Raw genomic sequence first — 20,597 nt, forward strand, 5'->3', positions numbered from 1 at the left:
CAGCAGGCAGCGCCGCAGCGCAGCCCGGGGTGGGAAACTGTCCGGACTGGCACCGAAAGAAACGAGTCCGGCGCGGCTTCGGACAGCCTCGCAGGGTCCTCACGTGAGGACCCGAGGGCGGGGTTGGGGCTGGTCGCCGCGGGGCTAGGGCTAGCTCAGCGTTCTATCGCGAGAGGTGGCGGGGCCACGCGGTTTCTGAGGCGACGGGCGCGGGCCTTTGACCTCCTTGTCCCGCCCGCACGCGCTGGGCCTGGGGACTTAGCATCTGGGTGGGCGACACACAGGCGGCAGGGAATGGGTCTGAGTGGAGGCCCACGCGGTAAGGCAGACAAGGGCTATGGCGCCAGCCGTTCATACCCCCTCCAGTCGCGCTCTGGAGTTCATTCGCTTTGTTCTGATTCTCAGGTTTGGCCACACACTTGTGTACCAAGTCTGGGCTACAGTTTTTATTCACAGTTTTAAATACACGGACGTCTTGTAGGAAGCTAGGAATCCTGCTCAGACAAACCTCCGATTTTCAAAGTTAGTGTAAATTTTTCAAATACAGAAAAGCAAAACTAGTGACAAGCTAGAGCCCGAGGTTATCAAGATTGATGGTTGCTTCATCTACTACTGTTTTCTTCTTTGCTGAACTAAACAACTGGTTTCACTCCTGCCTCTTTTATGATGCGGCCCATTTAACTAGACTTTTAACATCAAATTGGCCCATTTAAAGCATAGACTCTATGCCATAGAGGTTGATCACGCTCAGTACTGGCAGGGGTTTGGGGAACTGGCACACAGGGATTGATTGGGGAGGGAGAACTGCTGATTAAATAATTCGTGTATGGTAGGGTGCCTGCTAAGGTGGCCCCCCATCATGTCCTTCTCTTCATGTGCTTGCATGTCATTCCTTTGCCTAGTTGTGGAGTTCATGTCACCTCCTTTGAATCCAGGCTGACCTACCACTGCTTTGATCAACTGATAATGGTAGGAGGTTTCCATAGGAGGTAGAAGTAACCTTGAAAGTAGATCATATTATCAAGGGATGGACGTGGGCACCAATTCAGTCCTAACAGGAATCCTCATTTTGGGGTGTGGTGAAGAAGGGAATTTTATTTAGCAAAAAAAAACAGCTCAAATGTGATGGAGCATAGCTGTGAGCTAGCCCAGGGGCCAGGCCCCTCACCAGCTTGACAGCTCTGCTCTGCTCCTCAATGGTCTGCTCTGCTTTAGTGAGCATCTCCATGGTTCAGCCCAGCCAGGGAGACACAATCATCTTTCTTTGGTGGAAAGGACAAGGGCCTGCCTAGAGCCTGAGGGGAGCTGGGTTATAAAGACAGAAGGTCCCACCCCTGGTCCCTGATTGGTCTGTTCCCATGTAAATCCAAATCCTCTCAGTTTGGTCCAAAAGGCACTGACATGATTGATCAGAATAGAGATGTTGGTTGGAGCTATGCAGCTCCAACTGGATAGGGAAAGCCTCCGTCCTACTGGTTGAAATAAGATTCCAGGACTCCTTTATGAGAGATGGCAGAAACAGTGCAGGAGGCCATTCAGTGCAGGCTTCTTCCTGAAGTGGTTTGCATGCAGTTTGTGCAGAAGTGGCTGCTAAACTCCACCGTAATAGTTACCCTAAGTTTACTGGCTCTCAGGTTCATATCATGTTGCCTCTGCAATTTAGGTTGAGAACGGGAGCTACCATAGATCAGAGTCATCTTGACTAAAAAGAGTTAGCTTGTACTAGGACAGTCCTCAGACATTTAAAGTCCAGATGAGAAGGCTGAGCCCCGAATTCAGGGAACCAGTTTAAAGTGGATCCATGCAGACAGGCAGGATCTAGGGGTCCAAGAGTTTGGCCAAGGCAGAGGGGAGCAGGCAGGTGGGATGCACAGGAGCCACCTTGGACAGCTGAGATCAGGATGCCAGTCTAGAAGGCTAAAAATCATGTGTATTTCTTCCCAGATAGCCAAGGTTCACAGGAGCAAAAATAGCAAATATTTTACATTAGCTTAATTTGCTCTATCTCATCTTTTCCCCAGTGCCCTTCTGTTACCCCCGCTCAAGTCACTTTATATACCTGGATGCCTGCAACAACTTTGTTGCTAGTCTCAGCTTAAAATTGGTCCCTTCCTCTAGTGCAGTGGTCGGCAAACTCATTAGTCAACAGAGCCAAAGATCAACAGTACAATGTTTGAAATTTCTTTTGAGAGCCAAATTTTTTAAACTTAAACTATATAGGTAGGTACATTGTTATTAACTTAATTAGGGTACTCCTAAGGCTTAGGAAGAGCCACACTCAAGGGGCCTAAGAGCTGCATGTGGCTCGCGAGCCGCAGTTTGCCGACCACGGCTCTAGTGTATATCTGCTGCATTAACCATTCTTGTGCACCTACCTGTGTCGCTGAAAGTCTTCATACTGCCTACAGGATAAATTTTCACCCCTCAGTTTGGCGTTTAATGCCCTCTTCAGTCTGCCCTCACCTCCTGCTGCTCCTGACAAGAACCCCTATTTCAAAGGAGCTTGCTTACCATACCTCAGACTTGTCTCCTTACTTCCTAGCCTTAGAGTCTAAAGGTCACATAATGTATAATCCTGTTTATATGACACTCGGGAAAAAGCAAAACTAAAGGTACAGAACAAAACAGTGGTCACAAAGGGTTGTGACAATGCCTTGCCTATGGTAGTTTGTTAGTTTGTTTAAAAGGGGAGACTTGTTCCTGAAATAGGATTTTATCATATTCTTCATGTGACCATCAGTTTTCCCTGAAGCTCTAGCTCAGTGGTTCTTAGTTTTAGCTGCTCATTAAAATCACCTGGAGATCTTTTAAAACATATATCTCTACAGCTCTTCAGGTGATTCTGTTTCCAGGAAACCCCCGGTTGGGCTCTGGCTGCCTGTCGCTGTGTCCAACAAAGGCAGGGCTGAATCATGTTAGGCGTTTATCCAGAAGGCTAGCCAACCAAGAAGACAGGGTGCTTACAAGCATCAAATTTTGTCTTCCGGCAGGTGCAGGATTATAAAGGGGAAGGGGCTAGGGTGAGGCAGCCCTGGAGGTCCGCAGTCGTCAGCTATTGTCTTTAGTCATCAGGAGATGAGGTGATGTTGATGAGATGATGTTTTGACTCCTGGTTGGTCAGTCTGACCCTGCTTATCGGTTCTGCTTGCTGGATTCACACCTGAGTCACCTCCTCAATCGCTTCACACAGGCCTTGAAAGGGAAACTTAAGAAAAACCTAACTCCCTATTCACATGAGAAACCTAACCCCCTATTCACATATGTATCTGTGTCCTAAGATTTAAAATAATAGGATTACTTTTCAGATTAATTCAGGTGCTCTATCAGAATGTACGCTCCCTATCAATTACTGTGCAGCAAAGGTTGAGAATCCCTGCGATGCCTCCCCCAGGGCCCTTTCCAGCGGTACCGAGGAAGGCAGGCTGGTGTGCCCGCAGCTATTGGCCAGTCGGGCAGCTCCCCGGTTAAATACACTTATGTCCTCGGCTCTTCTCTTCTTCCGCGCAAGAATGTGCACATACCCTGCCTCAGGCCCAGCCCCGTCCTCGGAACCAAATTCTGTGTCTCTCTGGCTCACATCTCAGAACCAAATTCCTGACCGCGGACAAGCTGAAGCAGAAACAAGCCCCTTCCGAGCGCCAGAAGACTCATGTCCCGGGCGGTGAAAACCAGAGGAAAGACACATTCCCCACCGGAGGACTAGAGGAATACGCCACCACGCGTGGTCAGCACTGCCAGGGTGACCACAGCCTCGGCACCCACACCCGCTGCCTCTCACTGCGGCCACCGCACAGTCACGCCTCAGGGTCGCCAATCCTTTCAGAGGCGCAGGCCGACGCATGTTTCATACGTCATACTGGAGCGCGCCGGCCGCGGAGACTTCTGGGAAATGCAGTCCGAGCGAAGGCCGAGCTCTGATTGTGCGCGCAGGCGTTAGAGCCCTTTGCGCAGACTCTGCTTTCCTGACCTGATGAAGCGCCGTTTTCCTGGGTCCTGAGCGCCCGAGTCCCGGAGGTGAGGGCTGTAGAGACGCGACTGATGCGGAGTGAGCGCCCCGGCGTGAGGAGGGCACACTGAGACCCTGGGGGATGTGGTGTGGGAGTAGAATTGGGGGACACGGCGGAGCCTGCGTGTGCGTGTGTGTGTTTGTGTGTGTGTTCGTGTTCGTGTTCTCAGATACACACGGATACACTATACACTGTACGTCTGTCACCTGCCAACTTTCAGGTTGGAAGGCGGGAGTCGTCTGTCAACGAAAACTTCAGGAGGCCTTTTTGAGAGACCGAAGACAGTTTTGCTCAGCAGTGGTTTGCAGACCAGGGAGCCGGCCTCCAGGATGAACGGCAGGGGAGGTGGGGCAGAGTTTTTAAAGGCAGAAAAACCGCAAGAAGCTGACCGTTAAGGGATTGGTTGCCACGGGGAGCAAAGCCATAAGTGTACACTATACATTTTCTGGTTGATGAGAGCAACCGGTCTTTCTAGTTTCTGTTAATCCATGGTCAGCAGGTAGAGGTAGGAGATATGGCCAACGCTTGTGATCATGAGACATGGGCAGCAGGGCTGTCACAAGACTAGGACCATTGCCTCGGTTTCCCTCGGAGCTCATGAAACAAACTTGTCAAACAGGTAGCGATTAAACAGACAATACAGGGAGCGCAGTTTGTCAGGTAGACAGAGTCAGAGTTCAGACTGCAGAGCTACTTAGTCACTCAAGCAGAGCCAGAGACCAAATTGCAAAAAGTTACAGGTACTGGACCACAAAGTCATAACATAAAATACTCAACTCCTCTCGCCCCTTCTTCCCATTATGGGTGCTTACTAAAGGTGGGTGGAGCTGACACTCGTGTAGGGTGCCGCCCACTTCGGTCCTTCTTTCCCAGAAACCATCTCAGATTGATGATTTAGTCCCTACCTTGACCTCCACGAGTGATCCAGGTGAGGGGCGGCTTCATGGAGGAGGTCGCATAGAGGATCAGGACAAGACATTTCGGCAGGTGATTGTATGGGTCTGATACAGGGACTGACAGGAATAAACTATTTGGGGACAGTTGTTCTAGAGGCCACATCCAGAACTAGAGAGAGGAAGGGACTAGTGACAGGGAGCCAGCTAGGAATGGTTAGTGGTAGTCATCTTGTAGCAAGCTGTTATGGACCCCAATTATGATGTCAGTGGTAGGAAGAATACAAATGACACAGCAAAAGAAGAATCAGAGAACCTGGTGACTAGACTTAGGAAGAAAGATTTAGGAAAAGAGTGCGGTAAGAACTTGAATGTGGCCTTAACCGGTTTGGCTCAGTGGATAGAGCGTCGGCCTGTGGACTCAAGGGTCCCAGGTTCGGTTCCAGTCAAGGGCATGTACCTTAGTTTCGGGCACATCCCCAGTAGGGGGCTTGCAGGAGGCAGCTGATCAATGCTTCTCTCTCGTCGATGTTTCTAACTCTCTATTCCTCTCCCTTCCTCTCTGTAAAAAATTAATAAAATCTATATTTTTTTAAAAGAACTTGAATGTGGGGCACCTGGAAGGAGCTAGAACATCTGATGGAAATGTGAAACAGAGAGGAGTTGAGGTAGGGAGTTGCAGAGGGGAAGATTGTTTGAAGGTCCTGGCAGAACGCCTAAATCGTTTGGAAATGCAGGGTGAGTTTGGAAGAGGTGTTGGGACTACACTGGGAAACACCTCTGAGAGTGGAAAATGGAGTGCCAGGTGTGAATGGATTTTCTGGGGGTTAGCAAGAAGAACATTGTATAAAGACAGCCTTGCAAAGCACCCATGTTCCCAGGGCAAGATTGGGAAAAAGAGTTACAGAAAGATGCAGTGTTAGTGGGATGAAGAAAGTCAGGCTAGTGCAGTATCAGAGCAGCTACAGCAACTTAGAGAAGAAGAAACTTGTCAAAACAATCAAAAGCTGCAGAGAAATAGATAAGGAGAGAAGGATGATTGGAATTAGAGCTCAGAGAGGCATTGTTAATTTTCAAGCATGCAGTTTCAGGTGTGTGAAGGGTGGCAGGAGCAGAATAAGGATTCAAGAAGAATAGGTGCCCTGGCTGATGTGGCTAAGTAGTCACAGTGTCATCCTGTGCACCGAAGGGCCTCAGGTTCAATTCCCAGTCAAGGGCACATACCTGGGTTGCAGATTCAATCCCTGACCCCAGTCGGGCACGTGCGGGAGGCAATCAATAGATGTGTCTCTCCCTTTTCTCCCTCTACTTCTCTTTCCCCTTCTCTCCCTTCCACTCTAAGAAAAATCTATGGGGGGAAAAAATCCTCTGGTGAGGATTACCAACCCCCCCCCCAAAAAAAAAAAGAAAGAAAAGAAGAAGAAGAACAGGTGGTGGTGATGCGTAGTAGATAGGCATATATTACTCATCCAAGAAGTTTGGTCATGAAAGGAAAACCTAAATGAGAACTATTTTGCTAGAGGGAGGCCATGGGATTCAGTGAAGATCGTTTCAGATAGAGGAGGACTGTATGTGTTTGAACATATGGGAAGAAGGTACTGGAGAGATGAGAGATGTTGGAGAAAGAAAAACTGGGCAATGCAGGGAGCTGATTCTGCGCAAGAACAATAGTGGAAAAGAACATAGGACACAGTTGTGAGATACTAAGGCAAAGTCCTAGAGACAGACATTTCTGTTTTGTTGACCTCGCTTTCCTTCTGCCTAGTGCATAATATTCATTGAATGGTAGGATGAATGGGTTTGTATTGGGCAGTAGAGAGGAAAGGAGCTTTCATTAATTGAACAAGCTGTAAGATAAATGCTTTACATTAATTGTCTCACTATTTACAACTACTCCATGAAGTAAGCATAAGTAATCAATAATTCCAGGTCTGTGGTTGCTTTCTACCTCATGGTTCTGCCTCCCTTGGAACTTGCTTTTGTGAAGCTCAGTATAATAAAAGCTCAGTATAGTGTTCCGCTAAAATTGAAGGTTTGGAGTAGCTATGGAGCTAGGACAGGAACAGTAAAAGCTTTTAGGCAAGGGTTCATTTTTTTAAAAATATATTTTATTGATTTTTTACAGAGAGCAAGGGAGAAGGATAGAGAGTTAGAAACATCGATGAGAGAGAAACATCGATCAGCTGCCTCCTGCACACTCCCCACTGGGGATGTGCCCGCAACCAAGCACATGCCCTTGACCGGAATTGAACCCAGGACCCTTGAGTCCACAGGCCGACCCTCTATCCACTGAGCCAAACAGGTTAGGGCGGCAAGGGCTCATTTGAAGATATAGAATAAGAATTTGAAGAGTGGTTTCTCCAGAAACACTGAGACCCAGGAATGGCACTGTACTAAATACTCCTTATGATGATAGTTCCTTTCCATCCTCATAAATCAATAAGGTCGGTACTGTGTTGCGGTTTAGGAAATTTAGGCTTTGTAAAAGGCTGAGGTAAAATTTGAACCGAGGTCTGTCTAGCAGTTTTAACCTCTGTCCTATAATGACTTATTTTCATTAAAAGATAGCACAGTACCTGGTCAGTAGCAAATGCAAATGCTAAAAAAAATGCTAGCTGTTAATATGGTGTTCCATTGTATAGATGAGCTGGATCATAAATTAATCAAATTTCCTACTTAGGAATTTAGGATATTTCACATTTTTTCTGTATTATTGTAAGGATTAAATGCTTAGAAGGTTTCCATACATAGCAATCAATAAATGATAGTTAAGACAAAACTTTGCATATATTCTTATTTCCTTAGGATAAACTGGGGAAGAATTGCTGGATCAAAGGATATGTATATTTCCAGGCTCTTGATACAAATTGCAATGATCTTTCTAAAATCTAATGATGATGCTCCATGCTTAAATCCTTCAGTGATCCCCATGCGATGTGTAGAAAAGGGACCATACAAAGCTCTCCTGGATCCAGCTGGCTGCTGGCTGCTTCTCCATCCTTATCCTTTCCCACAGCTCTGCTTGCAGCGAGACACCTGCCATTCTAACGTAGTTACAGCTGTTAGTCCTTTCCATGTAAAGACCTGCCTCCTTGTTTTTGAAAACCAGGTGTTTTTCCTGCCTAGAATCTTCTCCCACAAATCACAGCTCATCTTAGATCCCATTTCTGCCCGGAAACCTGCTCTGTTCCTTCCTCCCTCTTTCTGGGTTAGGCTGATGTGCTCTCATAGTTTGCTGTGTGTCTCTTTACAGCACTTAGCCCAGCTGTGGGCAAACTACGGCCCGCGGGCCGGATCCGGCCCGTTTGAAATGAATAAAACTAAAAAAAAAAAGACCGTACCCTTTTATGTAATGATGTTTACTTTGAATTTATATTAGTTCACACAAACACTCCATCCATGCTTTTGTTCCGGCCCTCCGGTCCAGTTTAAGAACCCACTGTGGCCCTCGAGTCAAAAAGTTTGCCCACCCCTGATAGCCATTCTGCAGTGAAATGTTATTTTGGTTACTTGTTTGTCCTGTGTGCTAAGCTATAAGCTTTTAGAGGACAAGGAAAGTGTCATATGGTTTTGGGGCTTGGTATCAATAGTTAGGGCTGAATACATGTTGTTTGGATGAATGAAAAATAAGGATCAGTTAACATACTTCCTTGACTACAGGAGAGCAGTCAGCAAACCATACCTCTTCCTCCTCCTTCGCAGGACCACACTCTCTCCCCATCCCACTCTTAAATCCCAGCAATGTTTGATTTCACTGTTTTAATAAGAAACTGAGACATACTAGCTAAAGAGAGTAGTGGTGATGGTTCACACAAAGCCTAAGAGGTTTGGGTCTTATGGACATCTGAGAATAAATAAGGCTGGACTCTATGCAAATTGGAGCCCAGGGGTGGTACTTCGGGACTAGGAATTCTTGGGTCTTTGCTTCAGTGCTTTATCACTAATGTGACTGAGCTGCTCTTCCCCGACTCTGTCAGGCTCTGCCTCCAACGCACTCATGGATTCTGCTTCTTGATAACTTAGGCTCCCCTAACCTCCCACATATTCATGGCTTCTGCTTCCTGATAACTTTGGCTCCCCTAATCCTCATAGCTACTTCTGTCCATCACATCCTTTCAGTTCAGCACTCACTTGTTGTCCTGACATTTCTTAGTTTACATTCATGAGGAAGGAAGTCAGATCACATTTCAGTCTGCTAGTCAGCCTGTGCGTAGCCCACCTGTGGCCTGCTCAACGTGGCTGCCCACATCCTTGAGCTCAGGGTTATAAATAGGGTATTTTTCCCTTGAAGAGGCTTAGGGTATTTACTTGACATATGTTATCCATGTAGTCATTTATAAAATTTCTTATGCATTTTATCCAGTAACCATTCAGGGAAATTTATATATATAAATCATATTTTTATTGATTTCAGAGAGGGAGAGAGAGATAGAAACATCAATGATGAGAGAATCATTGATCGGCTGCCTTGTGCATGCTCCCTACTGGGAATATCACCCGCAACCCTGGCATGTGCCCGACCTGGAATCAAACCATGACCTCCTGGTTCATAGACATGTGCCCGACCGGGAATCAAACCATGACCTCCTGGTTCATACGGACACTCAATCACTGAGCCACACCAGCCAGGCACCATTCCGAGCAATATTGAATGTGACTTTATAAGTACAGTATGAGCCTTAATCTGTTTTTCACACACAGGAGTGAAACTCTGCCTCTAGGATTATGGTAAAACAAGCACCATATTGTGTCCTAAATAGCAATATCCATGCCTTTTGCTCTGGTTTTGGGGCAGGAGAGGCTTGCCCCTGGCCTTGCTTTACTTTCCTTCCCTTTGTGTAGGGCATTAAGTTGAGGATGAATATATAACTTACTGGTATATGGAGATTTCTTGCTTCCTGGCTCAGAAAACTACAAACAAGATGGTCTTTCTCACACTGTCTTTCTCATCCCACACCTTTACTTCCTTAGGACTCTGCCCTTTCCTAATGGAGAGCACCCAGGAGGGAACGGCTGCTGTGGCTCCAACTGCCAGGTGCCAGGTGATGTAGACTTCTCTGTTTTTGAAATGCTTTATTTGTCTCCAGAATTGTAACCCGTTTTCTTTCTCTGTTCTGGAGCTTTTTTTTTTATCAGACCCACCAGGTGGAAGAAGGATTCCATAAGGAGTGCTTCCTTCCCATTTGACTGTGGTGTCCCTCAGTGACCTTTTCTTGCCTTGAGCGCATGCTGTGCTCCCATTAGCCTGTTGTCAGACATACAGCCCCTGTGGCCTTCACTCTGAGTGATTTTGCCTAAAAAACGATTGTACGGGTCCGATTGGGGGAACAGTGGGCCAGTTTAGTTCTGACTTCTCTTTGTATGGACTAAAAGCAGGCCCCAAACAGTCCAGGGAGTGCTGGGTTAGGCTGGGGAATGAGAGCACCTCAGTGAGGTCATGAGTCCTGAGGAGCATGTGGTGGGCACAGTCATGTGCTTGCCCCCTTCTCACACAAAGGCATAGGGTCTTGAATTACATTCTCTGGCTTAAAACTTTTTCAGACACATTGAAGACTCATCTGGGGTTTTAGGATGTAGGGTGAACATGCAATCTAACAGAATCACAGAACATTAGAGTAAAATGAAAGGGATCCTAAAGATGATCTAATCAACATCAATGTTTTAAGGATATGTTAAAAAAAAAAAAAGACCATGGGTGGAATTTGAATAAAGTCGTAGACTAGATAATAGTAAAATGTCAATTCTATTTTGTTGATTTTTATAATTATACTGTGACTAGAGGCCCGGTGCACAAAAATTTGTGCACTGGCGGGAGGTGGGGTGGGGGGGTGTCCCTCAGCCCCACTTGTGCCCTCTCACAGTCTGGGACCCCTCGGGAGATAACCACCTGCTGGCTTAGGCCCGCTCCCCGGGTGGCAGATGGCAGGCCTATCCCTAGGGGCCTGCCCCACCTCCCTGGGTCCCGCACAGGACAGGGCCGATCAGGGGGTTGGGGTGCCTCCCCCGGTCTCGCACAGGGCAGGGCCAATTGGGGGGTTGGGGCGCTGCCCCAGGTCGCACACTCGGTAGGGCCGATCCGGGGGTTGGGGCCCCGCCCCGGGTCACACATGGGACACCAGGGTGGGCCGGCGGATCGCTGCTGCCCCACCCAGTGGCCTCGGGCCCTGTCGCACACAGGACCCCCCCTGCCCAGGATCGCAGATAGCAGGCCCGGATGGCGGCAGGGCAGGCGGGATGGCGCTGTCCCGCCCTGCCTGCACTATGCAAATTAGCCGCCATCTTTGTTGGCGGTTAATTTGCATATGGTGCTGATTAGCCAATGGGAGGCGTAGCGAAGGTACGGTCAATTACCATGTTTGTCTATTATTAGATAGGATTATACAAGAGAGTACCCTTGTTTTTACAAAATATATATACTAAGATATTAATGAGTAAAGGGACATCATGTTTGCAAGTTACTCTTAAGTAGTTCAGGAAGAATATAGGAATATATTCTCCAGAGAGACAGGAAGATAAAGCAAATATGGAAGATACTAACATTTGGGTAAGCTGGGTGAAGGGTCCGTGGGAATTCTTTGTTTCTTTCTTGCAAGTTTTCTGTAAGTCTCAAAAACAGCCTCCATACTCAGAGCTCAGCTGTGACTGTGGTGGTGTGGGATTACGACCAAGGGGAACGATGCTACTTTCCCCAAGTGCGCCAAAGCCCTATTTTGTCAGAACCATTTCCTTCCCCCCCTTCACAACCTCCAGGGCTGTCTTTATGACAGTTTTATCTGGTCCATGTAAAATGAAGGGTTATGAGTAAGGGAGAATGTGATTGTGTTTCCAGGAATCAGTGACATTCATGGATGTGGCCGTGATTTTCACAGATGAAGAGTGGAGGCATCTGATCCCTATTCAGAGGGACCTCTACAAGGAGGTGATGCTGGAGAACTATCAGAGCATCATCTCACTGGGTAAGGAGCGCTTCCCATAAGTAGCTGGTCTCTGTCCTGTGCTAAAATGGATTGAGGGGCTAATAAATGGATCCCTCTTCTCCCACCTGAGTTCTGAACCACTGAGAGACAAGATAGAAGAGTAGGAGGATGTGGCTTAGGTGTACAGTCACAGTGGGCTTCCTAATCCTGAACCCCAGCATTGGACAGACTTGCTCCTTGAACCATAAGGAGGGAGCTGGCTCTCCAGAAGGGGCAAACAAGAGGCTGAGTTATTTATGTCCAGCTCTTCCCCCAGCTCATCAGTCAGGTAACTTACTCAGCTCCATCCAGAGTAAGGGTGGGGCGAGGAGCCATCTTGTTGAAGGAAAAGTTCTCCTTAGAGAAGCAGAGGAGAGACATGTTTCACTTTAAAAGAGGGTGGGGTGTCGGGGGAATACAAGGTTGTGCCTCAGAGTAGGTCACTAGAAATGTGTTTGATTTTGAATATTTGTCTTAAGTGCATTTTAGATGCCCACAGGTGGGACTCTGTAATTAGAGACTTTCGTGACAAAGGGAAAGTTAAGAATTACTGCTGATGTCAGGTATTCTTGAGAAGTAAAGTTGGACTTCTGCAGGTGATGAGAACATCTCAGGAGCTTCCAGAATAAGAGGCTGAGAGATGCACAGATTCAGAAGCAGGCTTACAATCAACAGCAGGTGTTAATAAGAGGAGTCAGATTGCAGGTTTCATGCAAGGCAGCTCAAAAAAGCAAGTGTAACACCCCCTGGATTAGCTTAAACAGGCTAAATATGGAAAACAGAATAGTGTTCATGGAGTGTTAAGAGAGATGCTAAGCCTTTATCGGAGGCTTTGGTGGGATGAAATTCTCAGGAATATAGAATTCATCAGATCAGAAGCCACGGGGAGGTGATGGATGTGGCCTCTCTGTCAGCAGAGAATCAGCATACAACTGGATACATGATCCTAGGGTCTGGTAAGAAAGTGCTTCTCTTTCCCAAGTTGGGGGTCCAATGCAAAGGAAGTTTAGACCTCAAGACCATTTCTAGGAGTGGAATCTATATAACCAAAAAATGGATAAGTTCAGCCCTGTCTGGAGCATTGGCCCACAGACCGAACTATTATGGGTTCGATTCCCCGTCAAGGGCAGGTGCCTTGTTCAGGACAGGAAAAAAAAAAGCAGTTATCTAGGTTACAGGTTCCCCAGCTCCTGTGGGGGCAAGTTTTGGAGGCAACCAATTGATGTGTTTTTCTCACGGTGATTTCTCTCTCCCTCTCCTCCTTCCTGTCCATCTCTCTCTTCCCCTCCTCCCTCCCTTCCACTCTCTCTAGAAATCAATGGAAAAATATCCGTGAGTGAGGATTAAACAAACAAACAAAAAAATGGATAGTTTCACTTCTAGAAATTTGTCCCAAGTAAATAATAGGATTAGCAGCCCATGCTATACATACATGTTCATTATATTGTGTGTTTTTTTAATAGAAAAACATTAAAAACAGTCTGAATTATCTGTCAGCAGGAGATTAAATAATTATATTATTCCATACAATATAGTATCAGGTAGCCATTAAAATGGTGAGGTAGATCTGTGCTTAATTGAAATAAAATAATTTTTAAATTTATTATTATGTGAAAATACCAAGTTTACAAATCAACATTATTTCATTATGCAGTTTTTAACAGAGTATATCTGTACTGAAATGAATAGAAATTTTAAAACAAGAATACAAAGTACATACCTCTAATTTTCCTACAATGAACATGACCGACTTACTTAAATAAAAGCATATCACTAAAGGATAAACAAATAAAGATTCACTTTCATTACATGTTTTTACTCAAGATGATCAGTTTTCATTTTTAACTTCCCTGAGCCAAGGACTGTTCCCACCCATCCTACCAGTGCTAAAGCCCATGTACCTCTGAAGAAAGAATAAACACATTCATTCAAGGGGATTTTATCAACTTCTTGACCAAGTGCAACTTGATTCTTTTTAGAACCTTAGTGTTGACCTCTATCGAGATGTCCCTGCATTTTCTGCATTACTTTGTATTCTGCATTCTTGGCACACATGGTCTGCCTTCTGTGTTTTCTCCCCTGAAAGTCCTAGAGGCTGGGATGAAGTTTTGGAGTGGTTGTGTATATTTGTCACATACCTGGCTTGTTTGTTTCTCCATGAGCAGGACTTCCAGTTCCTCAACCTGATGTGATTTTCCAGTTGAAGAGAGAGGATAAACCTTGGATAATTGATCTTCATGGACCTGATGAAGGGAGATGGCCAGAGAACATTTCTCTAGGTAACTGTATATGAGCAGGGTAGGGCAGTTTGTTTCGTTTTGTGGTTATTTGCAGGTTTGTGAGAGGGAGCATTGGCTATCATCTTTTCCTCCAATTCAGATCTTCTGCTTTCATGCTATTCTCTCTGTATTGGATAAGTTCAGCCCTGATATTTAAAATATATTTAAAATATATTTAAAAATAGATTTTTGTATTGATATTCAGAGAGGAAGGGAGAAAGATAGAAACATCAGTGATAAGAGAGAATCATTGATGGGTTGCCTCCTGCACGCTCCCTACTAAGGTTTGAGTCCACAACCCAGGCATGTGCCCTGACTGGCAATCAAACTATGACCCCTGGTTCATAGGTTGGTGCTCAATCATTGAGCCACACTGGCCAGGCTAGTGCTAGTCTCTATCACCCACCAGGATTCAATTTTTTGACATCTAAAGCTATTATTCATCTTTTTAAAAAAAAATCCTCACCTTAGGATATGTTTACTGATTTGAGAGAGAGAGGAAGAGAGAGGGAGAGAGAGAGAAAGAAATACTGATGTGAGAGAGAAACATTGATCAGTTGTCTCCCATATGTGCCCTGACCGGGGATGGAACCTGTAACCTAGGTATGTGTCCTGACCAGAATAGAACCTGCAACCTTTTTGGTGCACAGGATAACACTCCAACCAACTGAGCCACTTGGTTGGGGCTGGTATTATTCCTCTTTTTTCACCAGTGCTACCCTCCAATCTGTCATGTTGCCTATTCACAATTTGATATTCCTATTTCTCACCATCCTTTCCACTTTGCATATTCTCATAATTACCCTGGGCATGCTCCATGGAAATTATTTTCTGAGATGTCCAACATCAGTTCTATTCCCTGCCTTCTTCTGTAGTCCCAAGTCTCAGTCTTTACCTAAACTGTGTAGCTATTTGCGGAGCAAGCAATGCAGTGACCATATTACTTTTCAGATTTATCATAGTACCTCTTCTTTCTGCTGTAATATTTTCTATCCCAGGAAAAAAACTGCATCTCTGTTTTCTGTCCATTACAGACTGGGAGACAAAGCCTGAGATTCAAGGTGAGATTCAAAGTGATTCAGAAGAAAAGTCAGAAGGAATGTCAATGGAAAAGCTTGGAAGAAAAAGTCCTCTGTGTACTAAATTGGAAGTTCATGCACTAGAAGGTGGGTTGGAAACAGAGAAGGAAAGTCCTATAGTGGAGACTTGTAAGAAATCCCTTTCCCAGGAGGAAAGCTTGCAGCAAGGGTTAACCCATCCCAAGAAAATTCTCACTAAAGACAGAGACCAGGAATGCAGTGATTGTGGGAAGACCTTTTTTGACCACTCATCCCTTATCCGCCATCAGAAGACTCACACGGGAGAGAAGCCCTATGACTGTCATGAGTGTGGGAAAGCTTTTTACAACCGTTCAGCTCTAACTGTACATCAGCGAGTTCACACTGGAGAGAAGCCCTTTAAATGCCGTGAGTGTGGGAAAGCTTTCAGTCGTAGGTGCAGTCTCAGCAGACACTTGATGTCTCACACCGGGGAGAGCCCCTACGAATGCAGCACATGTGGAAAAGCCTTTTTTGACCGTTCATCCCTAACTGTACATCAGCGAATTCACACTGGAGAGAAACCATTTAAATGCAGCGAGTGTGGGAAAGCCTTCTTTGACCGTTCATCCCTCACTCGACACCAGAGAATTCATACTGGAGAAACTCCTTATGAATGTAATCAGTGTGGGAAAGCCTTCAGCCAGAAAAGCATTCTTACTAGACACCAGCTCATCCATACCGGCCGGAAGCCTTATGAATGTACTGAGTGTGGGAAAGCCTTCTATGGTATCTCATCACTGAACAGACATCAAAAAGCTCATGCTGGAGAGCCTCACTTCCAGTGTAGTGAGTGTGGGAAAGCATTCTTTGACCGCTCATCCCTTACACAGCATCAGAAGATTCACACTGGAGACAAGCCCTATGAATGCAGTGAATGCGGGAAAGCCTTTAGCCAGAGAAGCCGGCTTACACGACATCAGAGGGTTCATACAGGAGAGAAACCCTTTGAATGCAGCGTATGTGGGAAAGTGTTTAGTTCTAAATCATCAGTTATTCAACATCAACGGCGCTATGCCAAACAGGGAATAGACTGAACTGAGTGAAATTTTTAGTCAAAGGACCTCCATGAAAACTTAAAATAGGTCTTCCTCATCTTAAACCGATCAATTAATCATTCTACCTATTCTGGCTACTGCTCTCCTTTCCTGCCGCTGCTACCACAGTGTTTGAATAAAAACTATATACAGTGTTATAGAACAGATGTGGGATGCTGGAAATTAGGGTGCAATTGTAAAGAGTCAACATTTTGCAGAAGTTTCTCAGACAATAGGATAAATGTTAGGAGGTGATCCTCAGACACACCTCTTATCTGAGGCCCCTGGTATCCCTGCACTTTAAATAACTGGAGGCTATAACAGGAAGGGAAAGACAAAATTATATCAGAGCAGGACTGATTTACTCAAATAGTTATTTTTATAGCTGTTAGTCCCTCTCATTGGAGCTTTTTTGCACACTGATCTTTTTGTCCCAACTTTTAGATATCTTTAATACTGCTACTACTAATAGCTAGCACTTATTGAGCACTTATTATGGGGTAAGCACTCAACTACAAGTTTTGCAAGGAGATTATTTGGTCCTCTCAAATAATCCTATCCGGTGTGACTCAGTGGGTGAGCCTCGACCTATGAACCAGGAGGTCATGATTAGATTCCTGGTCAGAGTACATGCCTGGGTTGTGGGCTTTATCCCCAGTAGGGAGCGTGCAGAAGGCAGCCAATCAATGATTCTCATCCTTGATGTTTCCATCTCTCCCGCTCCCTTATTCTCTCTGAAATCAATAAAAACATATTCATTAAAAAAACAAACCCTATTAAGTAGGTACTCCTACTACCTGAATTTTATAGGTGAGCAAACTGGAGTTTGGAGGGGTTAAATAAATTGCCCAAGGTGACAGCTAGTAAAAGGTGAGGCCAGTTCTTGAACAGGTCTACCTTCAAAATCCATTCCTTTCACCATTATGGTATAAAGTTGGTTTTATAATTTATGTACATGTATTGTCGACTTAACTAAATTGTAAGCACTTTGTAGCTCTCACAGTGCCTTGCAAATAATAGGTGCCCAATAAATATTTATCTGAATGAATGACTTTTCTTCTTACCCAGTTCCATTTAAAACACCTAATAGATTCACATCCTTTTCTTTGAATTCTTTCAGTCTAGCCTACACCTTTATCATCAAAGGCTCCCATTACTGCAGTAGTCACTTTCTGGTTCCAATTCTTCCAACTTCACCATTGAAGAAAGTTATGCTATGATGTCATCACAAGTAAACCCCCCCCCAATAAACATTCATTTCTCACATAAAACATGATGTGAGTCAGTCTGTCTACTCCAAAGTCAAGAGAAAGCTGGAGGATTTTGTAGAATATTTTTAATGGCCATCACTTCTGTCCACATCTCATAAACCAGAACCCACCACCAACAGGCTAGAAAAGTAAATAAGCACCTCAATATTTGGTTAATATCAATAGCTGTTGGTTACATTTTGCATATTACTGTTAGGCCATTCTTTCCAAATGACCCTTCTACCATCTTTGTCTTATGCAGGATGCAAAATTGCTCCTCAATTGAAGTGTCCCTGAATGTAAAGGTTTGGCTTGATGTGATCCCACATTGCTGAACTTTTAAGTCTTGACTCTCCAAAATCTTCTGTTCCCTAGGCCCAGCCCAATATTTTTATTTTACCAAATAAAATAACTTTAACTCTAGGCATTTGCTTAAGGTGAACCCCAACTTGCTAATGTCCCTGTTGATCTTGGCCCACCTTTCTTTGAGCAGATGAAGGATTTTCATGTGTGGACTTCTGAAGCCACATGAAGAAAAACACTCTAGAATCTATTGAAGTAGATAATAACTGATAATATTTAATGTTACATAGAAAATAAAAGGGATTATTGATAACCTTTTGGCTGGTGACTGTCTCGGAGTTCTAAGTCTTTCATTTACTGCTTTGTTAAATGTAAATTGAGGATCAAATATTTCTCTAAGATATTCTGGCAATGTCAGCAAGATGAGACTAGAATTCAGAATTTTAACAGATTTTTGAGTACAGAGGTAAATAAAACTAAGTGGGGGCATCAATATAATAGTTCTTTGTTACCTTTTTAAATTTGGTATTCAGAGTATTTGTTGTTGTTCTATAATCCTGCCTCTTACATCTTTTTTTAAAAAATTGATATTTAGAGAAAGTGGAAGGTAGAGAGAAAAACATCACCTGCAATGGGACACATGCCCTGACCAGGAATCGAGCAGGCAGGTGCATGAGATGACACCCAAATAACTGAGTCTCACCAGCCAAGGGATTTTTTTAAAAATGTGAAATACTGTTCCAATTCCTGCTTAAAGTTCTGAAGGGCCATTTTACCTTTTAATTGGTATCTCACAATAGGGCATGTAGTAGTGGAGGCCTTAAATTTTGAGGTTTTCATTACACCTAATGGCCATTAGTAGGATCCAATCTTGGAATCAGAAATTGGCCAAATTAGAAGTATGTCAGCATTCTTAAGACAAAAGGTGGAATACTTGGTACTGTTTGTAGTGTTTTAGCCTAAGACTTTGAAATTAGTTTCAAGGAAATGAAATAATCTCTCTGGTGCTTAAATAAGCCCTATCTAAATTGTAAAAGAGGTGAATACTTACCACACATATTAACAGAAGTACTCCACAAATCAACTCTTCAAAGGAAAGGTTCTGCAATGCTAGGAACTTTGAAATAAAGAGAGTATGGTAAAGAAAATCTGAGCACTGAATTAACAAATACCTATCTAGTCATGAGAACTTGAGTCCCAAACCAAATGCACTTTCTAGAACTAGGAAAATAAACATCAAGCTAATACTGATTTAGGACTGCAAATACTTTACACTGTTGTGCTAATGGCTTTTAGTCCACTCTACATGGAGCTTCATGGAGCTCTGATTTGGGTTATATGTTATTGTTCTTCACTTCAGCTCCAAAAGACCCCTACGTTCCCTGACCTTTGACTCTTCTCCCTCTAACCTGACCTTTAGTGAACCAACCTGTCACCCAACTGTTCTTGTTTCTAGGGTGGTGGTTGTTTTTATCTTTGCTTTAATCTTATTGATGACTACTAGTAAGATTCCTTGATCTGGCCCTGATATTCCACTGATACCGTGGACACGCTGCCTTCCTTTCTCATCACATTCACTCATAGCTACTGAAGAAAAAATATTCGTACCAAAAAGTTCAAAGTCCAGTTGCAACAGTCAGCTTCAGCCTGTGCAGCTAGGAGGATGGATCCCAGGCTTAAGAAGTCAGCAATAATGAACCAGAAGATGGGGCTGTCTAATCTCAAATACCACCAAGTCAAAGTCAACTCCAGACAAAGCTCATCTGAGTAGTCAGTACAAAAGCAGCATAGGTGAGAATATAACTGAAATCCAGGCCACCAAGTCCTATTAGACATGATGTCCTCAACATCAGCATCTGTGAAACCAAATGCAGACTCCTAATGAGAATGAAGATTCCAAATGAGAATTCCTGCTTAGTAATGAAGAGAGAGAGAGAGAGAGAGAGAGAGAGAGAGAGTGAGAGAGCATGAGCACCAAGATAAGGACAGGATCCTCATGTCTAGGTGTGTTTTTTAAGAAGCACAATTACTTTAATTTTTTGGTGCCATGTCAGCACTCCAGCAGATGGACAGAGAATTAACATGGCATTTTCTTTTTTCATCTTGTTAATAAGCATGGATCTGGGACTTTAGGACAAATGGACTGATGGTGAAGCCAAGTTGCAGAGGCCACAAAAATCAGTCCCATGATTATCAAATATCTGGCCCCTGGTATAGTGTCCAAGCTTGTTGAACATGCCAGAGGTACTGTGTAAGGATGTAGATTTCTTTCCATCATTCATGTGTATTAAACCTGTGCAAAGTCTGCAGAAGAGGCAAATGACTAATTATCCTAGCCATTTTATAGAACCTCATGATAAAGTTATTTGCAATAGCCAAAGTGCTGATAATGGGCATTGAGTAATGCTTACTATGCCAGAGGCTGTTAGTTGCCTAACTTGTAGTCATTATTCTTCTCTTCTTTAATAATAGGAACTCTGAGTCTGTTCTGAGCAGCAGAGTGCCCAACAATATTTCTCAGCCTCTCTTGCAGGGAAGTATTAGGACAATGAATTACTGCTATATCAAATATCAGTCCAATGGTATATGGATATATTAAATACCAAGCCAATGATATCTATATCTACACTAATAAAAGACAAACATGCAAATTGACCGTACCTTCGCTATGACTTAAGCCACGCCCACCAGCCAATCAGAGCGACTATATGCAAATTAACCCAACCAAGATGGCGGCCAGCAGCCATGGAGCTGGAGCGAGCAGGAGGCTTCCCT

At 44.4% G+C, this 20,597-nt stretch overlaps 1 protein-coding gene across 2 annotated transcripts in view; it reads left to right on the forward strand.

The window, feature by feature from the left end:
• Positions 1-3,531: 3,531 nt before the first annotated feature.
• ZNF2 (zinc finger protein 2) overlaps positions 3,532-20,597 on the forward strand; it is a 49,098-nt gene continuing 32,032 nt past the window's right edge. The window contains exons 1-7 of one of the 2 annotated variants that reach the window (XM_014534960.1): positions 3,532-4,014; positions 4,228-4,352; positions 7,822-7,976; positions 9,872-9,942; positions 11,730-11,856; positions 14,022-14,135; positions 15,170-16,428. In XM_014534960.1, coding sequence (XP_014390446.1) covers positions 9,889-9,942; positions 11,730-11,856; positions 14,022-14,135; positions 15,170-16,269 — 1,395 coding nt within the window. In that variant the 5' untranslated portion in view covers positions 3,532-4,014; positions 4,228-4,352; positions 7,822-7,976; positions 9,872-9,888 and the 3' untranslated portion in view covers positions 16,270-16,428. Of the gene's footprint in view, positions 4,015-4,227; positions 4,353-7,821; positions 7,977-9,871; positions 9,943-11,729; positions 11,857-14,021; positions 14,136-15,169 lie in introns of those variants that run through there. The other variant, XM_014534961.1, reaches the window with a different exon arrangement.

Source organism: Myotis brandtii, unplaced genomic scaffold, assembly GCF_000412655.1.
Source record: "Myotis brandtii unplaced genomic scaffold, ASM41265v1 scaffold1347, whole genome shotgun sequence".
Lineage (NCBI taxonomy): Eukaryota > Metazoa > Chordata > Mammalia > Chiroptera > Vespertilionidae > Myotis > Myotis brandtii.